At 41.0% G+C, this 15,623-nt stretch overlaps 1 protein-coding gene and 1 long non-coding RNA gene across 4 annotated transcripts; one reads left to right on the forward strand and one right to left on the reverse strand.

Moving 5' to 3' along the window:
* Nucleotides 1-309: 309 nt before the first annotated feature.
* Nucleotides 310-13,888, forward strand: LOC146688867 (uncharacterized). Of its 3 annotated transcripts, none has more exons than XR_014916123.1 (5): nt 310-374; nt 1,223-1,480; nt 1,758-2,329; nt 6,727-6,798; nt 12,987-13,888. It is a non-coding gene; the product is annotated as an uncharacterized LOC146688867 (long non-coding RNA). The 3 variants fall into 3 exon arrangements; XR_014916124.1 differs by having other exon boundaries at nt 2,180-2,329; XR_014916125.1 differs by lacking the exon at nt 1,758-2,329.
* ak4 (adenylate kinase 4) lies at nt 7,109-15,568 on the reverse strand. Its single transcript, XM_085437321.1, has 6 exons — nt 15,504-15,568; nt 15,274-15,428; nt 14,437-14,556; nt 10,709-10,881; nt 9,826-9,944; nt 7,109-9,238 (listed from the first exon to the last, which is right to left on the reverse strand). The coding sequence occupies exons 2-6, from the start codon at nt 15,413-15,415 to the stop codon at nt 9,112-9,114; spliced, it is 681 nt and encodes a 226-aa protein (XP_085293447.1). The 5' UTR covers nt 15,416-15,428; nt 15,504-15,568; the 3' UTR covers nt 7,109-9,111.
* Nucleotides 15,569-15,623: the final 55 nt, after the last annotated feature.

The following is a 15,623-nucleotide window of genomic DNA, read 5'->3' on the forward strand; positions in this document are numbered from 1 at the left end:
AACCCCAGAAGACGTAGAAAGCGACGCCGTCACCGCCGCTGCTGCCCGAGCTGCTACTGCTGCTAGTGCCTCCTCCTCTGCTGCTGCTGCTGGGTGCACCACATGTCCGGGGATGAGAGGGTGGCCGCTCTCCTCTGTTTGTGATAGAAAACCGGGTGGTCTCTCTCTCTCTTTCTCTCTCCCTCTCTCTCTCTCCTCTATTGCGTCCTCCTTTTCTCAGCAGCGCATTCTACTACGACGATTGTGCTACTGCTGTAGTCCCCGACTGAGTACAAGGGAAATCCACCCCAACTCACTCACAGTCGTCCTGCGTTAAAGCTGCACTCACACTCTCTAATAGGCTGGTTGAGACTAGAAGCATTCGTTTAAATCTGGTAAGTAATATCCCAAATCTTTCACTTGTTATATCATTAATGCAAAATATTAGGACAATTGTAAAGAACTGCACTTACTTCCAGTGTTTATGCTGGATTAAATCATATTAAATGTCCCAAAATAGTTCAAAATGCATGTCACGGTATAACAGAGTCCATGTCTTTAAGTGACTTGTTTTGGTCAAAACTAATAAAGAACCCAAAGGTATTAAAATTTACAATAAGACAGCAAAATATGGACTTAAAATGGACTCACATAATCAACAGATGATTTGAACAGTGGCTTCTTTTCTCCCAGTAAATCAGTTCATTTTTTAAGTGATGAAGGGTACAAAACTGTTGGATTTCCACAATCAAATGATGAATCGTGCTTGCAATGACATGTGCATAGTAGAGGCAGAGATTTGAATGGTCTGAGGTGTGTGTGTAGATGAATTATTGATTTAAATGATAATGCTCCCAGTGTTGCAATTGAACACCTGAATTTATTTAGAGCCGCTTTTGTTTGTGTAAATAAGGTCCAGATTAGAAGTCTGGGACCGTAACTGAGAACAGTTTTCATTTGACTCCTGCACTAAAAATGAACAGGGACTCCTGGCTCTGTCAGAATGAATAAGAGCAGGGGCACAATAGTGCCATGCTTTGCCACAAAAAGGAAACTCTTCCTCATAAAGATTTTCTTTTCTTTTTTCATTTTTTCTTTTTTTGGACCAACTTGGATTTTAATAGCCATTAAAATTAGGCAGATTTGTCTCTTAGCTCCAAATTTGTCCGTTTCATTTTTGTGTTATGACCCCAAGTCTGTGTAGGACAAAGCACTGACCAGTGATGGCATGCTTCCTTCCTAGGCCTTGTCCCCTGGCAACAAAAACCATGCATGGTTCTGAAAAGAGGACATGAGCCTGGGAAACCCTTTTAGGAAAACAGACGGGAGCTCAAAGCGCAGCGGGAACGGAATGTCCAAAAGGGAAGAATGATACCCCGGCCATAACCGGATGCAACGTGCTGCTCCTGCATTGTTGCAAAGGAGCTTCCAGTCTAGTTCCGAACCGTGCCTTCCAGTATTTAGCCAGTGATGCCCTGCATGTTGAGCACACAGCAAGCAGGTGCAGTATGAGCTCTTTGCTTTGTCATTACACATGAACTTAAATACATATCATCTCGTTGTGTTTGTCTTTTTGTCTGTTCTGTATTCAGATCTGTATTTTATAATATATAATATAATCTGTAAAAAAGTTTTCTGGCTTTTTTAAAAAAAAACTCACTTAAATTCAAATTTTAAACTGATTATATGTGTGTGTGTGTGTGTGTGTGTGTGTGTGTGTGTGTGTGTGTGTGTGTGTGTGTGTGTGTGTGTGTGTGTGTGTGTGTGTACATGTTTAGACACCTTTGTGAGGACAGACAAATGACATGCTACTATATTTGTGGGGACCAACATGGGGACTAAATGTCCGTTCCCACGATTTTGAAGGCATTTTTCAGACTCTAAATTTGGTTTTAATGTCAAGGTTACAATTAGGCAAAAAATTATGACCACCTCCCTAATAGTATGTTGGTCCCCCTTTCCTGCCAAAACAGCCCTGACCCGTTGACTCCACTAGACCGCTGAAGGTGTGGTATCTGGCTCCCAGATGTTAGCAACAGATCCTTTAAGCCCAATAAATGGTAAATGGTAAATGGCCTGTATTTATATAGCGCTTTACTAGTCCCTAAGGACCCCAAAGCGCTTTACATATCCAGTCATCCACCCATTCACACAATAAGTTGTGACAAGGGGCTTCCATTGATTGAACTTGTTTGTCCAGCACATCCCAAAGATGCTCGACTGGATTGAGATCTGGGGAATTTGGAGGCCAACTCAACACCTCAAACTCCTCAAACCATTCCTGAGATATTTTTTACTTTGTGGGAAGGCCTTCTTCCCATAGTGCATCCTGGTGCCAGGTGTTCCCCAGGTAAGCAGCAAGCACAAACCCAGCCATCTACATGCTGTAATAGAAAATATGATTCATAAGACCAGACCACTTTCTTCCATTTCTCTGTGGTCCAGTTCTGTGTCCATTGTACAGTGACGTACAGGGGTCAGCATGGGTACCCTGATTGGTCTGCAGCTATGCAGCCCCTTACGCAACAAACTGTGATGCACTGAGTACTCTGACACTAAAGTGAGCTACAGTAGCTCATCTATTGAATACATGGGCCAACCTTTTTGCTGTGACGTGACAGTGCTAACCACCGCACCACCATACACCTCTTATATTGTTTTCCATTAAATTTTAAATGACATGGGAGAAGCCGCTATTATGACCTTCTGGGAATTCATTTCTATTTCCACTGTACTGCTATATGGCAACTGCTGTAACGTGAAAAGAAGCTGTATCACAGTTTATAATGGTTTTACCATTACCCTCAAAGGTAGTTTGAAGATTAATCATTATCCCTATAACAGTTAAAGCAGAATCCAGGAATCTGCTGCATCAGCTGCACGACTCTGCTGATAAATCAGGTAGCAGACCTGAATCAACTGCTGAGCCGCTGTTGCATCAGTTCTTACATGTCTGAGTAAATATTGTCGCTGCTGGAGTGTGCATTGCTGTAGCTTTCATCAGCACTGTCATGAAAATCTACAGAATGATGCTGCCTGTTTATCTGACTTTCTCTTCACTTAACCATAAAAAGCCTTAAAGCCCTTGTGCATACAATTTATACTGAGCCATAATGAAACCATTTACGCCTGTTTGCATTAAACAAGTCCTCTAAATCCTGAGGGGTGACTATAACATCCTGGTGCGAAAGGTGAAGCAGTGGTTAAACATCAATCCACGCCAAGTCCTGTAATCCGCTCACGTGGTGTGCATGACGTTTGGTGATGTAAAGGTACGCTATTGGATCAAAACAGAGGAGCCTTCCTCTCAACAAGAGCGAGCCCTCGGTGATAAATATGGTGCATGTGATGGAAAATACATAGCACCCTTTCCTCCTACAGCATTATTTAACATCGGTGCTCTGTTTCTTGAAATTTGTCCTGCGAGACTGAATTGAGGACGGGACATACAGGATGTGCTTTTAACTGATTTCCTGAAATGCAGTTATGGTCGAAATCACCTGCCAATAGAAAAATCTAAATACTACTAAAAAAGAAAAGTGCCAGTCCTCGTGACGTGAGCCAGTCACCTCAGGTCGATGCCACTACGAGCAAAGTAACAATAGCTGTGATTTTCTTGCAGAAGGGACACGATGTCTTATATGCAAAGGGGGGAGGGAAAAATCGTTGCCCCTGACAGAAATAACCCAAATGATGTCATTCATCCTAATCGTGAGCGCATCTTGCAAAATATAGGCCAACTGCACAGAAACAAGTGTATTTTAATTTGTTTAACTCTAATCAATCCTTCTCTTATGCTAACTGGGAGGAAACATTTCTCCTTGGAAGCGAAATCTGTCCACCGAGCAGGGATGAACTGTCAGGGAAGTGGCCACAATCTCCGGAGGTAGATATTATGTAACATCCACACACGGATCGTGATGCTCTCCGCTTCTCTTCCTGCTTTGAGGCAGAGCCCGAGACGATAAATTGTAATTCTCATAAACTCAATCAAAGAGTGCGAATAGAAAATCCAGCGGATGACTTTACCTTTCTGAGCGCCTTCTACCATCCTCCCGGGAGCGCCGTCTTGTGCCGAGGTGGTGATGCGCTTTGCGCTCTGCTCACAGACACCGACCTTTGATTTGTCATTCGCTGCCAGTCAAAGGTCAGTGCGTTAAAAACGCCCCGTGAGACCTGCTGTCATGTAACAACTCCCCGGTAACTCCAGGTTAACCCGTAAAAAATGACAGAAACAACAGGAGGCTACGGCATCATCATATAATCACATTTTGGAACATGATCAACAAACAAAGTCCCGCGATGGCGATTGGTAGATCTGTAGAAGATGTGGATGAGTTAAAGACGAGGCGGTGGTGGGAGCGTGGATGTTCGTGAATTTGTACAGTAGAAACTGCGCCGCTCAGCGCAACCTGCCTGAACTGAAGGGGGAAAACCCGGAGTGGACTGCACGGAGAAGCGAAGGGCAAGGACAATGTTTCCGTACCACACAAAGATGCGTTCAATAATTGTAAAAATCTGCATAATTCATAAATTCATAAAGCAGATTAAAAAAAACAAACAAAAAAACCCCGCAATAGTCACGAGTCAGCTAAACGACACTAAAATGCAAGACATGCTTCAGATTTGGCACACATTGCAATCAGTGGCGGCCCTAGCCTGTTTGGCGCCCTGGGTGAACACACCCTCTGGCGCCCCCTCCCCTCCCCCACCACCACACACACTCTCTCTCTCTCTCTCTCTCTCTCTCTCTCTCACACACACACACACACACACACACACACACACACACACACACACACACATTAAGGATTGTCCATTGACATAAAATTGGTGTCGGAACCATACTGAATTTCACCAGAGAAACATACACACACACATATGAAGAGAGAGAGAGAGGCATAGTATACAAACGGCTACCAAACAGCCATCATAATTTGTCATACAATGAGAACAGAACAAATCAACAATTGACAATGACTAATTAATATTAAAATCTGTAACATAATGTATTGTTTGTGTTAGGATGCCTGGGTCGTTGACCCAGGGTTTTTGAGTTTACGATATTATTTATACTGTCTAGTTTTTGGTTTCTTTGAGTTCTGTCTTATGGCTTATGTCTCTGTCTTCTTTAGTTGCTCTGTCTCCCCTATCACCTGCATCCCCTTGTCTAGTTCGCGTCTATGTGTATCTTAAGTTCCTATATCCCCTTGTTCAGTCAGTGTTTGTCTGCCCTGTTCACACGTCTGTTCCCTTTGTAGTGCCTGCATATGAGTCTGTGTCTTTGTTCAGTCTGTGTTATGTGTTTCCTGTTTTACTTTGAAAGTCCATGTCTGATGTTAATGTGTCGGGTTTTGCTTCCTCTTGTCTCGTTAGGCCTGATTTGCCCCAGCTGTGTTTCCCTCCTGTTACCCATTCCCTGATTGCTCCCTCTGTGTATTTAAGCCCAGTGTTTCTCTGTGTCCGTGTCGCGATCTACCGTTTTCTTAGCTGTGTGTTCTGTCATTTCTCTAGTTTAAGTTTGTTTTGAGTTTTTTTTAGTTTTGTTATATTTTGAGTATTAAATTAAAGCCTTTTTTGAGTTCATGTCTGTCTCCGGAGTCTGCACCTTGGGTCCTATTCCTGCCTGCACACAGCCACACCTAACAGTTTGGAGTTTAGTCTGTTACTGTTGCTATTTTAACCATTTCTTCTTGGAGCAACTGTAACCCACATAATTTCTTTAGGCATTAATAAAGTATTCTGATTCTGATTGTTTCAGGATGACCTGCCATTATCCAATGACACATTTGCTTACCTGCATCTTCTCCTCCTCTTCTTTTCTATTTTTTCTAAACTGAGCACCTGATGGATTTGAACTTTTCTTATCCATCTTCCATTGGTTTTAATTTTGCACTCCAGTATGAACACCCATCCCCCATATCGAGGATCACCACAACATAACCTAGCACACCTACACCTTAGTTCACAGGTTCACTTTGTCTAAGGTTTATTTCTGGGATTTCAGACAACCCAGGATTCAGATCATGAATACATAATGGGCTTGGATTTACATCATTATGAATGAAATGTGCTCTATTTGGAAGCAGCAGGGCCCCTCCCCTTTCGACGGGCTGTGTGTGAGACTTTAAATCATCAAACTGTAAAATATAAATTTTAAATTGTTATTGATCCCTTTATCCCTGGTCCTAAAGTGCATATTTATTTTCTTACTCTTCTTATATATATTGTTTGTTTACTTGCACTGCTGTAACTGGAGCCTCGTCGTCTCGTCTCTCTATATTCTGTACTGTAGCGGAGTTGACAATAAAGTTTTACTTTGACTTCAGCAGTGAGCAGGCGCACCGAGGGCTCTCGCGCTCACTTTTCGCGTACAGAATTTCGAAAAAACATCGGTGCAAATTATAAGTCTGTATCATAATGTCTGGTGTTTTCGTGTTTGTTGGTTTGTTTTTATTTTGCGAGTTGGTTATTGGATGCTGCTCCAGCCAGCCAGAGAATCCCCCGCCGCCCCGCCCTCTCCTCCCTCCTCCCAAGCAGCAGGCGCGCCCTTACTCCCAGCAAATGGGCGATAGAAAACCGATCAGTGCCTATGCCATTCCCAATATACGCTGGCATGACGTCGGGGCAGCATGAATACGAGCAATTTTTATTTTATTTTTTTTTGCCGATGCCCGTGATGCCGCCCCGGGCAACAATAATAATAATAATAATAATAATCCTCGTGTTTGGTTTGGTTTGTTGCAGGTGAGAACATTGTTCATCATCCAAATCTGAATCAGGTGTTCACAGTCGACCCTGCTGCGCCTCCCGTCGAAGGTAAACACAGCAGATGAGACGGTAATCCGCGACAGTGGAGAAGGCCTTTCACCCAAGCTCTAATTCACGTGGGGTTGATTCACAGATCAGAGGGGATTAGACACGATGGGAGGACAGAGATAGTATTCCTAAGCATGCTCGTGTGGTTTCAGTGTGTGTTAGCGTTGGTCTTTTAAATATGCCCTGCAGCTGGCACACATTTAGATTTTGGCGTTTTGCTTTCCTCAGAGGATTTGAGAGATACAAGATTCACACATTTATATTTTCTAGAAAGAAAGACAGACAAGAAGGAAGAGACACTACCACAGTATAGACAGAAGCGTGCACCGTATTTAAGTCCTAGGAGTAGCTATTGCATAAGTTGTTGTGGTCACACAGCCCTCTTTATTAAGTAGAGAAACAGTTTAAAGAACGCACTGTACACACAAGGTGTGTGTTTGTACACCCATTATTGTCATTCATTTAATTATCTCCTAGGTCTGTTACACAATATTGCATGAGCTTAAGAAACGTATCTAGTTGTGCACAAGTGCATGTTGCCAAGCAAGTACTGGCTTAATCGCAGAGAAAAACAATGAAAGCTGACTGAATGAATGAAAGCTGGAAAAACAGATTTAACATGCCTAACATGTTTTGACAACACTTTATGAACACAGGGCAAAAACCCATTGCCACATCCATTCATTTAAGAAGCATTCAGTCCTACACAGCACAATCTAAACCCACTTCCCTCTAAGAGTGGATTTGTCCTACATTAGCAAACATGTATCAATTTATTTTGCTCCTTCCCCAGGCTCTGTTGCACTCTCATGTTTACTTCCTCTTTGGTCTTCTGGTTACAATATGAGAGTCAACTCATAATACTTTTAAATCAAATGTACAACATACCCATACAATCAAAACACAGATAATGGAAGAAAAAAAATTACAAACCTGGGATGTAAAACAAAGAGAAGCTCATGGGAAATGTGCTGCAGTGAATAAAACAGGTGCTAATTTACATACAAGTTTTTAAAATGGTTGGACAGCACTAACAGAGCTACATCAAATATTTTAGAAACATATTTGATGATGGATGTGTTTTAGTTATTAGTGTGGCTAAATTACTGTCTTAGTCATCATTTCATAAGCTATTCTGTTTTGTGAATAATCACTGCGACTTTCAAACAATCACATGAAACAAAAAAAGCTACAAAGCAAAGTCTGCAAAGACCTACTATATTTTGTTCATCCTGCAGCACTGATTTATACATTCAAACAATCCAGACATGAGAACATCTTTGCATCTATGACCATATCAGAATCACAAAAGTATTTAGCTGAACAATCACTGCAAAATCATTGCAGCATACCAAAAATATCACATTTTGGTGATCAGAATCTCAAGGCAACCTTATGGCGTGTTTTAAGGAATGTAACAATACTGAAGGCACTGATCTTCATCCCAGTGCCGCTGAGTCACTGTACAGGATTCTTGTACAAGTCCAAAGATGACTGCAGACCAAAGTTAACAGCATTTCAGCAAAAAAGATTAGCAGTTTGTTACAGCTTGCACTGTCTGTGTAACTGATGGCTATAGTGTACAATCACAAATACATTTAAATAAAAAACTGTTCTGTATGTAACAGATGACTTTGCATGTAGCACACAGGCTTTAACAGGTTTCTAGTGTATAAGAAAAAAAATGACTCAAATGATGTTTTCATATAAGGGGCGATGATGAACTTTACTATTGCTCAGTTAAAGCAATGGCATGAGAATATTTACTCTTCGTGTGTGTTTTCTAGGCAATAATGTGGTGATATTTTATGTTGTGATTTATATTTAAAAAACTGTAAGTGTTTTTAATCATGTGAGTATTATTTTCCCCCATCGTTTTTTGGTTTTACTATAAAAAAAATCAGACATTAGTGTTTACTTTTTGCATATTGGCTCATTCAGTGGTTGGACCGGAGCAACTGAAGATCAAAATTCATGTGTGATAAACTGATTAATGAAAGTGTTGTGCAGAATTTGGATGTTTAAGCATTTTGGTTTTTAGCACACTTGAACGATCTTGAATGTTTTACTGTCAGGATTCTGAATCTGAATTTGTCACAATCTTCATTCTATAAGTCTTTGAAAATTGTCATACAATCTTTCATTTGGAAAACTGGACAGTCAATGAGAAACATGTGTGTCAGTGACCTGGTCCATTGTTCTAAAGTTCACTCTTAATAGCCAAACCGAAAGCTGACACCAGGCCAGTACATAAAGGCACCACTGCACTTCTTCCCCCCCTTCCCCTTGGTTTTTTGTTCATTCGGGGTAGACTCATGGTGTCTGAGCTTGGCAGGTATCTGATGGCTGTGTGTGCATCTTGGTGCTGAGGAGAGAATTGATATAAGGCCAAATCCGGTCTGTCTCTGTACCGGAAAATGAGTGCAGGATTCCTTGTGACCTGAGTGAAGAAATAGGAGAACTAATGAGAGGAAAAGCGGGTTGTGGGTACAGTTCTTACATTATCTGGAGGCTGTACCACAAAATGGACAATTTAGAACAGATGCATCAAGTGTATTGACTTTTCTATTAGCTTATTTCCTACACTCCCCACATTTCAACTGAACTGACAATAATTTGAGAGTTGGCCATGTCATGCTAACTGTGACTAATGCAAACTTGACAATGCAGAGATGAAGTAGGGTAATAAGAAGTCACTTATTTCTAGCTCTGTGACCAAACATTCACACACATGCAACTGTAATCTCCAAAAGTTGATTCTGTTCATCTGGACGTAGCGTTTTTAGTGGGAGAAACGTTTCAAGATGTCCAGATGAACAGAATCAACTTTTGGAGATTTACATACCTGGATGATTGAGCATGCATCAAGACATACATGTAATGTTCAAACCCAAGCTGTATTACTTGTATTAAATTATCATACTTTATATTTCCTCTAGAAGCTATTTAAATATGACTATGATTAAACAAATGTCAAAAATAACAAAATATAAAGTAAGATCAAATGAAGTGCAAGTATTTACTGACTTGTACAAATCAATTACGGGTTTTGCCACATCTTTGTAATGTCTCAGTCTGGCCATCAGAGCCTGCGGCTTGTCGTCATCGTGCTGAATCAGTGGCTCTCCTGTGATGTCATCCTTACCCTGAAGAAGGCAATGCAAGGTTACAACAACGCAGCAAAGGCAAACACAACACAAATCAGTGAAATGACATTTGCAAATGGGATTGAAGCACAGTACAATGCACTAATTAGCAAACAACAGTGCATTTGCCTCCGCATGCTGCATTACGTCCACAATATGCAGTCAACATGATACCCATATATTGATCTTAAGGAGCTTACTTTCAGGAATATTATAGTCGACATAAGATAAAAGTATGGCAATCTGATTCCATTGTAATTAGTTCATGCTTACATGCAGTTGTTTTAAGAACATTTTAACCATAAGAAATACTCCGTAAAAACAACAATATCATATTTGTGAATCGCTAATGTGCACTGGAGTCTTCATATCTTCACGTCACACCACTATGAGTCACACAATGTTAAATATTGCATATTTAAGATAATGATAAGTCAGTTATATATAAGATAAGATAGTTGTAATTATGTGCTAACTGGGACTTTGGAAACTTAAAAAAAAACTAAAGAAAACCAATCACAAAGCTGTGGTGGTGGTGGTGGTGCGGGAGTGTGGCAACAATCATCCCCCTCATCTGGTTTCAGCCTTTCATTTTGGCAGGTTTCCACCCTGTAGAAGAAAGGCACTAAATCCCTAACAGCTTAAAAAAAACCCACAATGACACAAAACCCGTCGGGAAGAAACATCCACACAAAAAATAAAAACCTAAATTCCAAACTATTTCAAACTTTGTGGCTATGCTGCCACTTCCAGGCTGCTGACACCTGCACTCGGGGAGGGTTGAAGCCCATGTTGTAGACTCTGCCGCTGGCTGGATGGATCCAGCGGTCGCTCAGTCTCTCCTTGAGAGTCTCATAGGGGATGTTTAGGCTGATAACCAAGTCTAGCTGATACAAATTGTTGAGGGCCAAAGCCTGTCCGAGTGTGCGGGGGAAACCTAGGCACAGTCAGGGAGAGGGAAGGGAAAACATGAGTCATCGAGTGGTCAACCAGGAAAAACCAATGTTACACACTGAGTTAGCTAAAAGACTAAAAAGTGAATGTGCACTTTTGAAGGCATGATCACAGCTCAGTCAATAGCATGAGTAAGAAACAATGTACACGTGAAATATTCTGTTTTACAGTTTCAGATGCTGTTATTTCCTCTTGCTAATATCACCAGCTGGCAGAAGATGTTTACAGTTTTCCTGTGGAATGGCTTGCAGTCATGATATTATTAGAGATGGCACGATACCACTTTTTTATGTCCGATACCGATACCGATATCATAAATTTGGATATCTGCCGATACCGATATGAATCCGATATAGTGTTTTTTAATCAACAAAACTGTTTTTTAAAATATCTTGCTGCATTTTGCAAGTCTGCAAGTTCATACTCAAGTTTAAAACAACAACTACACTAAAGCTATTCTGTTATACCTGTATACAAAAAAAATATTTCATAGTTCAGCAATACTGATCAATCTAATAAACTTAGACCTACACCATCCTCCCTATTCTGGTATTTTAAAGAGTACTTAGCGTAAATATTAAGCAACCTAACTAATAGGGTTCCAACTCCCAGCAACAACAAAAATAAATAAATAAAAAATAGGGAACCACCCCTCACGCTCCACCTCATGATGCTTAATCAACGTAATCAACCTTAATTTGATGCAGTGTGAAAAAAAAAGCACAGAAATCAATTATTTTTCAAGAAATATTAAATAGATTCAACATCTTTCTTCAACAAAATTGCAGACTGCACAGATGGTACCTTCCCAAAGGAAAAAGTACTATAGCTTACTAGGGTATATATATTAGACTTAATAGTTACTATATACAGTAATGGACTTCTATTCATTTTACATCAAATTAAAACTTTGGGTGTCAGATAATTATTTATTAAAAGCTCGACATTTTAAATGAGAATAAGAAAGAAAAGTATGTCTTTGTGCCCCCTTTTCCCAGTTAATGCCCTATCGGCCCCCCTGGCTAAACTTTGCTAGATCCGCCCCTGCACAGTTACCAGCCGTCAGCTACGTAGAAAAAGATCCTGGTGTAGAAAGTAATATTAAATAAATTCTAACAACAGCTTATCAAGCTTAAACGTGCTGCTGTTGTTCAGCCGCTGGTTTCCTCTTTCTGGCGCAAAGTGGACCAAAAACAAACAAGAGAGACGGACTAGCGACAGAAAAGCTGATCAGCTGATCATTTAAGCAGTTTCACGATTGAAGTAGCAGCAGGAGAGCGAGAGGCAGTCGCTCGTTAAGCTTAACGCAGGAATGCTTTACAAACATTCAGAGATGGACTTACACACTTGCTTTACTTCTCTCGGGGATAACTTTGTCGGAGATGAAATGCCAGGTTGCTAGCGAAGCTCCAAATGCTATCCAGACCACCGACAGGTCCCGCATGCCACAGCCGCTCTATCACGTGATGCATACTGCTCCGACGTTCTGAGGCGAGTTACGGCGTGTTGCAAGTTTTGTGAGGTGCTTTCGTGATATTTAATGGATCGGATTACATTTTTTATTTTTCTCCGATATCCGATCCAGTAATTTAGGTCAGTATCGGACCGATACCGATACGTAATATCGGATCGGTCCATCTCTAGATATTATATCAGGATTTTGCACTTGTGAATGAATGGGGTGAAAAAACCCCGAAGCTTTCAGTTACACGGCTTTTATCAAGCACCAGCAGAAATGACAAGCCAGCGCCTTTCATTCATGCTGCCAATGCCTGTGTCTAACTGCTGCACCTCCAATCACTATGCTTTCAAACTTCTGATGTTTGCAGACAACATGACCCTTATTGGGGCCATCTCAGGTGGGGATGAGTCTGCCTACAGGGGGGAACTGACAGTCTGACAGCCTGATGTAGAGACAACAACCTGGAACTAAACGGTGTCAAAGCAGTGGAGACAACTGCGGGTTTCAGGAGGGGCTCAGCCCCTATTTTATGCCATGTTTTTGTTATGACACTTGCACATTAAAAATTTGTTTTGGGTGCTTTGATCTTTATCTGGAAACTTCTTCCTTTCTCTTTTTTTACTCAGAAACCACAAGCCAAGAAACCTACGGAACACAAGGAATCGATACAAAGTTTTTCAAGGACGTACAATGGCAGAAGTCAAATCTACAAATGGATTCTGTATTTCTAGTTCTGTTGGCTATGACAATGCACTTTTTTTACAGTTGACCTTAAATGTTACATTACACAGTGTCCCTGGTTTGTACCTTTCCTCTGTGTCCAAGAACTGACAGTTCTCGAACACTCCTGTTCTTTTGTTTGGTTAATAATGCACCGTTACAACTCTAACCACCAGGGTTAGAGCTGCCATGCCAGAGCCCACAAATGAATCACAGAAAAGCACTAAATCAAAGATTGCAACACAGAAAGAGACACAAAATACTGAAGACATGCCGAAGACTGGGAGTCTATAGTGCATGTATGTAGCTAGGTAAATGAAAGCATGACATGAACTTTGAATGGTAAAAACCAAATATCCAGTTGGCACCAGCAACACAGACTATCAAAGGCATGATAGAGGCATGATCGAGGAAATGCAGGCGTGTATGTCTGTCTGTGTGTGTGTGTGTGTGTGTGTGTGTGTGTGTGTGTGTGTGTGTGTGTGTGTGTGTGTGTGTGTGTAACCTTGATTTGCTTTCCCTCTTGCTCAATTATTTGTTTAGTGATCATGCTTCAAGGTTTGAATTGGTTTAACACCCACTAGCTTGTTTCGTCAATGTTTTGCATTTCTCTTGATGGCAGTGGCTAATATTAAACCTTGAAAAAGACACGGTAACCTGCAAAGTCAGCGCTTTATTCATGTAACAAGTTCTTCCAAAAGTATGAATATCCTGTATAAAGACTGCTATTAATGACTGACTGATGAAAAGTATGTGATTATTAGCATATGATTAGAATATCATAAAAAAGTGATCTTTTTGGGGGGGGGGGGGGGGGGGTGAAAGGTAATGGAACAATGCTATTGCCTGTAAAGGGGAAAGTGTTTTTTACATTTTATTTTACCAGTGAAGCAGGGTACACACACTTGCAAAATCAGTACCTTAAAAGTCTGTGAAGGTTCTTCATCCAGGTCATCAGACCATAAAACTTTATTACTCACACATGTAGAATAGTGAGGAGAGTATTTTTTTAATCCCCTCAGATTTAAATAAAGCCAAAGCATATGACTCTTTGTGGTTAATTTTTGAAAATGCAGAAGTGTGTCTTTGCTTTCTTTCTTCTTTTTTCTCTCTCTAGCTTTCAGTGTCAGGATTTGAGGGGTGGCACCAAGTGGTGGCCAATCAGATTTGAAAGATAGCTGGCAGTTCCTAACACTGCCATGAGGCTGCATCATGAAAACATCCCTCCCAACCTCACTACAAACAATAAAGACAGAGTAGTGGGGCAGGGTGCTATATGTAAGTGTTAATGAAAAAGTAAAGCAAAGAAAAGAAAGAAGCATTCACTGTAACAAAAAACAACCCAGTTCTTCTTACCATCCAGCAGCCAGCTGTGACCGCTCAGCTGTTCCAGTCTGGGCAGCATCAATCTGGTCATCACATGGTCAGGCACCAGCATGCTTCTCTCTACATAGGTCTTCACCAGCAAGCATGCCTCTGATACACAACAGACAGGTGAAAACAGACAACATGTGTCCGTTTGTGATTCCAGATTCTGAAGTTCTTAAACAAAACAGGACAGGGCTTGTTGTGTCAGTGTGGAGGTTTATTTATTTATTTATTTTCCTGAAACATGGCAGCAAGGTTTTCTTAAGGCACATGTGTTTTTACTTAAGCCCTCCATAGTGAACTAAACCTTATTGTCAGTGTGAGCTTGGCACATGCTGGGAATTAAACTGACTGTGCTTTTGTAGCCACAATGAGGAAGTGCAGAGAGACACATGCACGCAAAAACCAAAAAAAAAGAAAGAAAGACAGAAAGAAAGAAAGAAAGAAAGAAAGAAAGAAAGAAAGAAAGAAAGAAACGGTTTTAGGCTGTTTGGAGAAACTGCTGGAGTTAGTGCTCTGGGTGAATTTGACTGAAATCAGATACAGTTGATAGTAACAATAAATGTCTTGCGCGGTGCAGTTTGGATAGAGGGCTAAAAGTTTACAGTGAAACAACTGTGGACACAAACAAATGCGCACAACTTCCTCCTGCAACCTTAGCAGGATTGGTATTTTTGCTATTTTTGCATTCGCGGGAGAAGGGGGGTCGTGAATTTAAGATATGCAGCGAAGAAAATTAAGAGTTGCATCAACTTTTCCCTCTGCGCGCGGTTTCTTCCTGTTTACACCACAGTATTGCCGTTTGGGTTGCTGTGCATATCCTACCTGTTTTTGCTGCTATGCCCTCTCGTAGAAAATGACCACTGGACAGATACTGCAAGCCAAAACTTTGCGCAATCCTCTGGGATATCGTTCCTTTCCCTGATCCCGGTGGACCCATGATAGCAGCTCGGAATAACTTGGCCATATCTTAAAAGCTACTGTGAAAACAAAAATTCTAAGATGCTCAGATGTCACTTCTGCAGGTTGTGCGTCAGAGACAGAGATAGGCTCACCTTTTAATTAAATTCCTCATCAGTTGCAAGCATGAGCAATCAAATAGATCTAAGGTTAGGGCGGTTTAAAAAAAAAAAAAAAAAAAACTCTGCCAATGTAAATTTCAGCCTATCTCTGGA

Source organism: Copadichromis virginalis, linkage group LG17, assembly GCF_057382275.1.
Source record: "Copadichromis virginalis isolate Kocher_CV1m ecotype Utaka linkage group LG17, C_Virginalis_male_GT1.1, whole genome shotgun sequence".
Taxonomy (NCBI): Eukaryota; Metazoa; Chordata; class Actinopteri; order Cichliformes; family Cichlidae; genus Copadichromis; species Copadichromis virginalis.

Excerpts from the sequence above, each read along its gene's own strand:
- ak4 (XM_085437321.1), bottom strand. The coding sequence starts at position 15,415 with ATGGCCAAGTTATTCCGAGCTGCTATCATGGGTCCACCGGGATCAGGG. Across the intron at positions 14,557-15,273 it reads GGGCATAGCAGCAAAAACAG|AGGCATGCTTGCTGGTGAAG; the intron begins GTAGGATATGCA and ends GTTGTGTATCAG. Across the intron at positions 9,945-10,708 it reads TCAACCCTCCCCGAGTGCAG|GGTAAGGATGACATCACAGG; the intron begins GTGTCAGCAGCC and ends TGCCTTCTTCAG.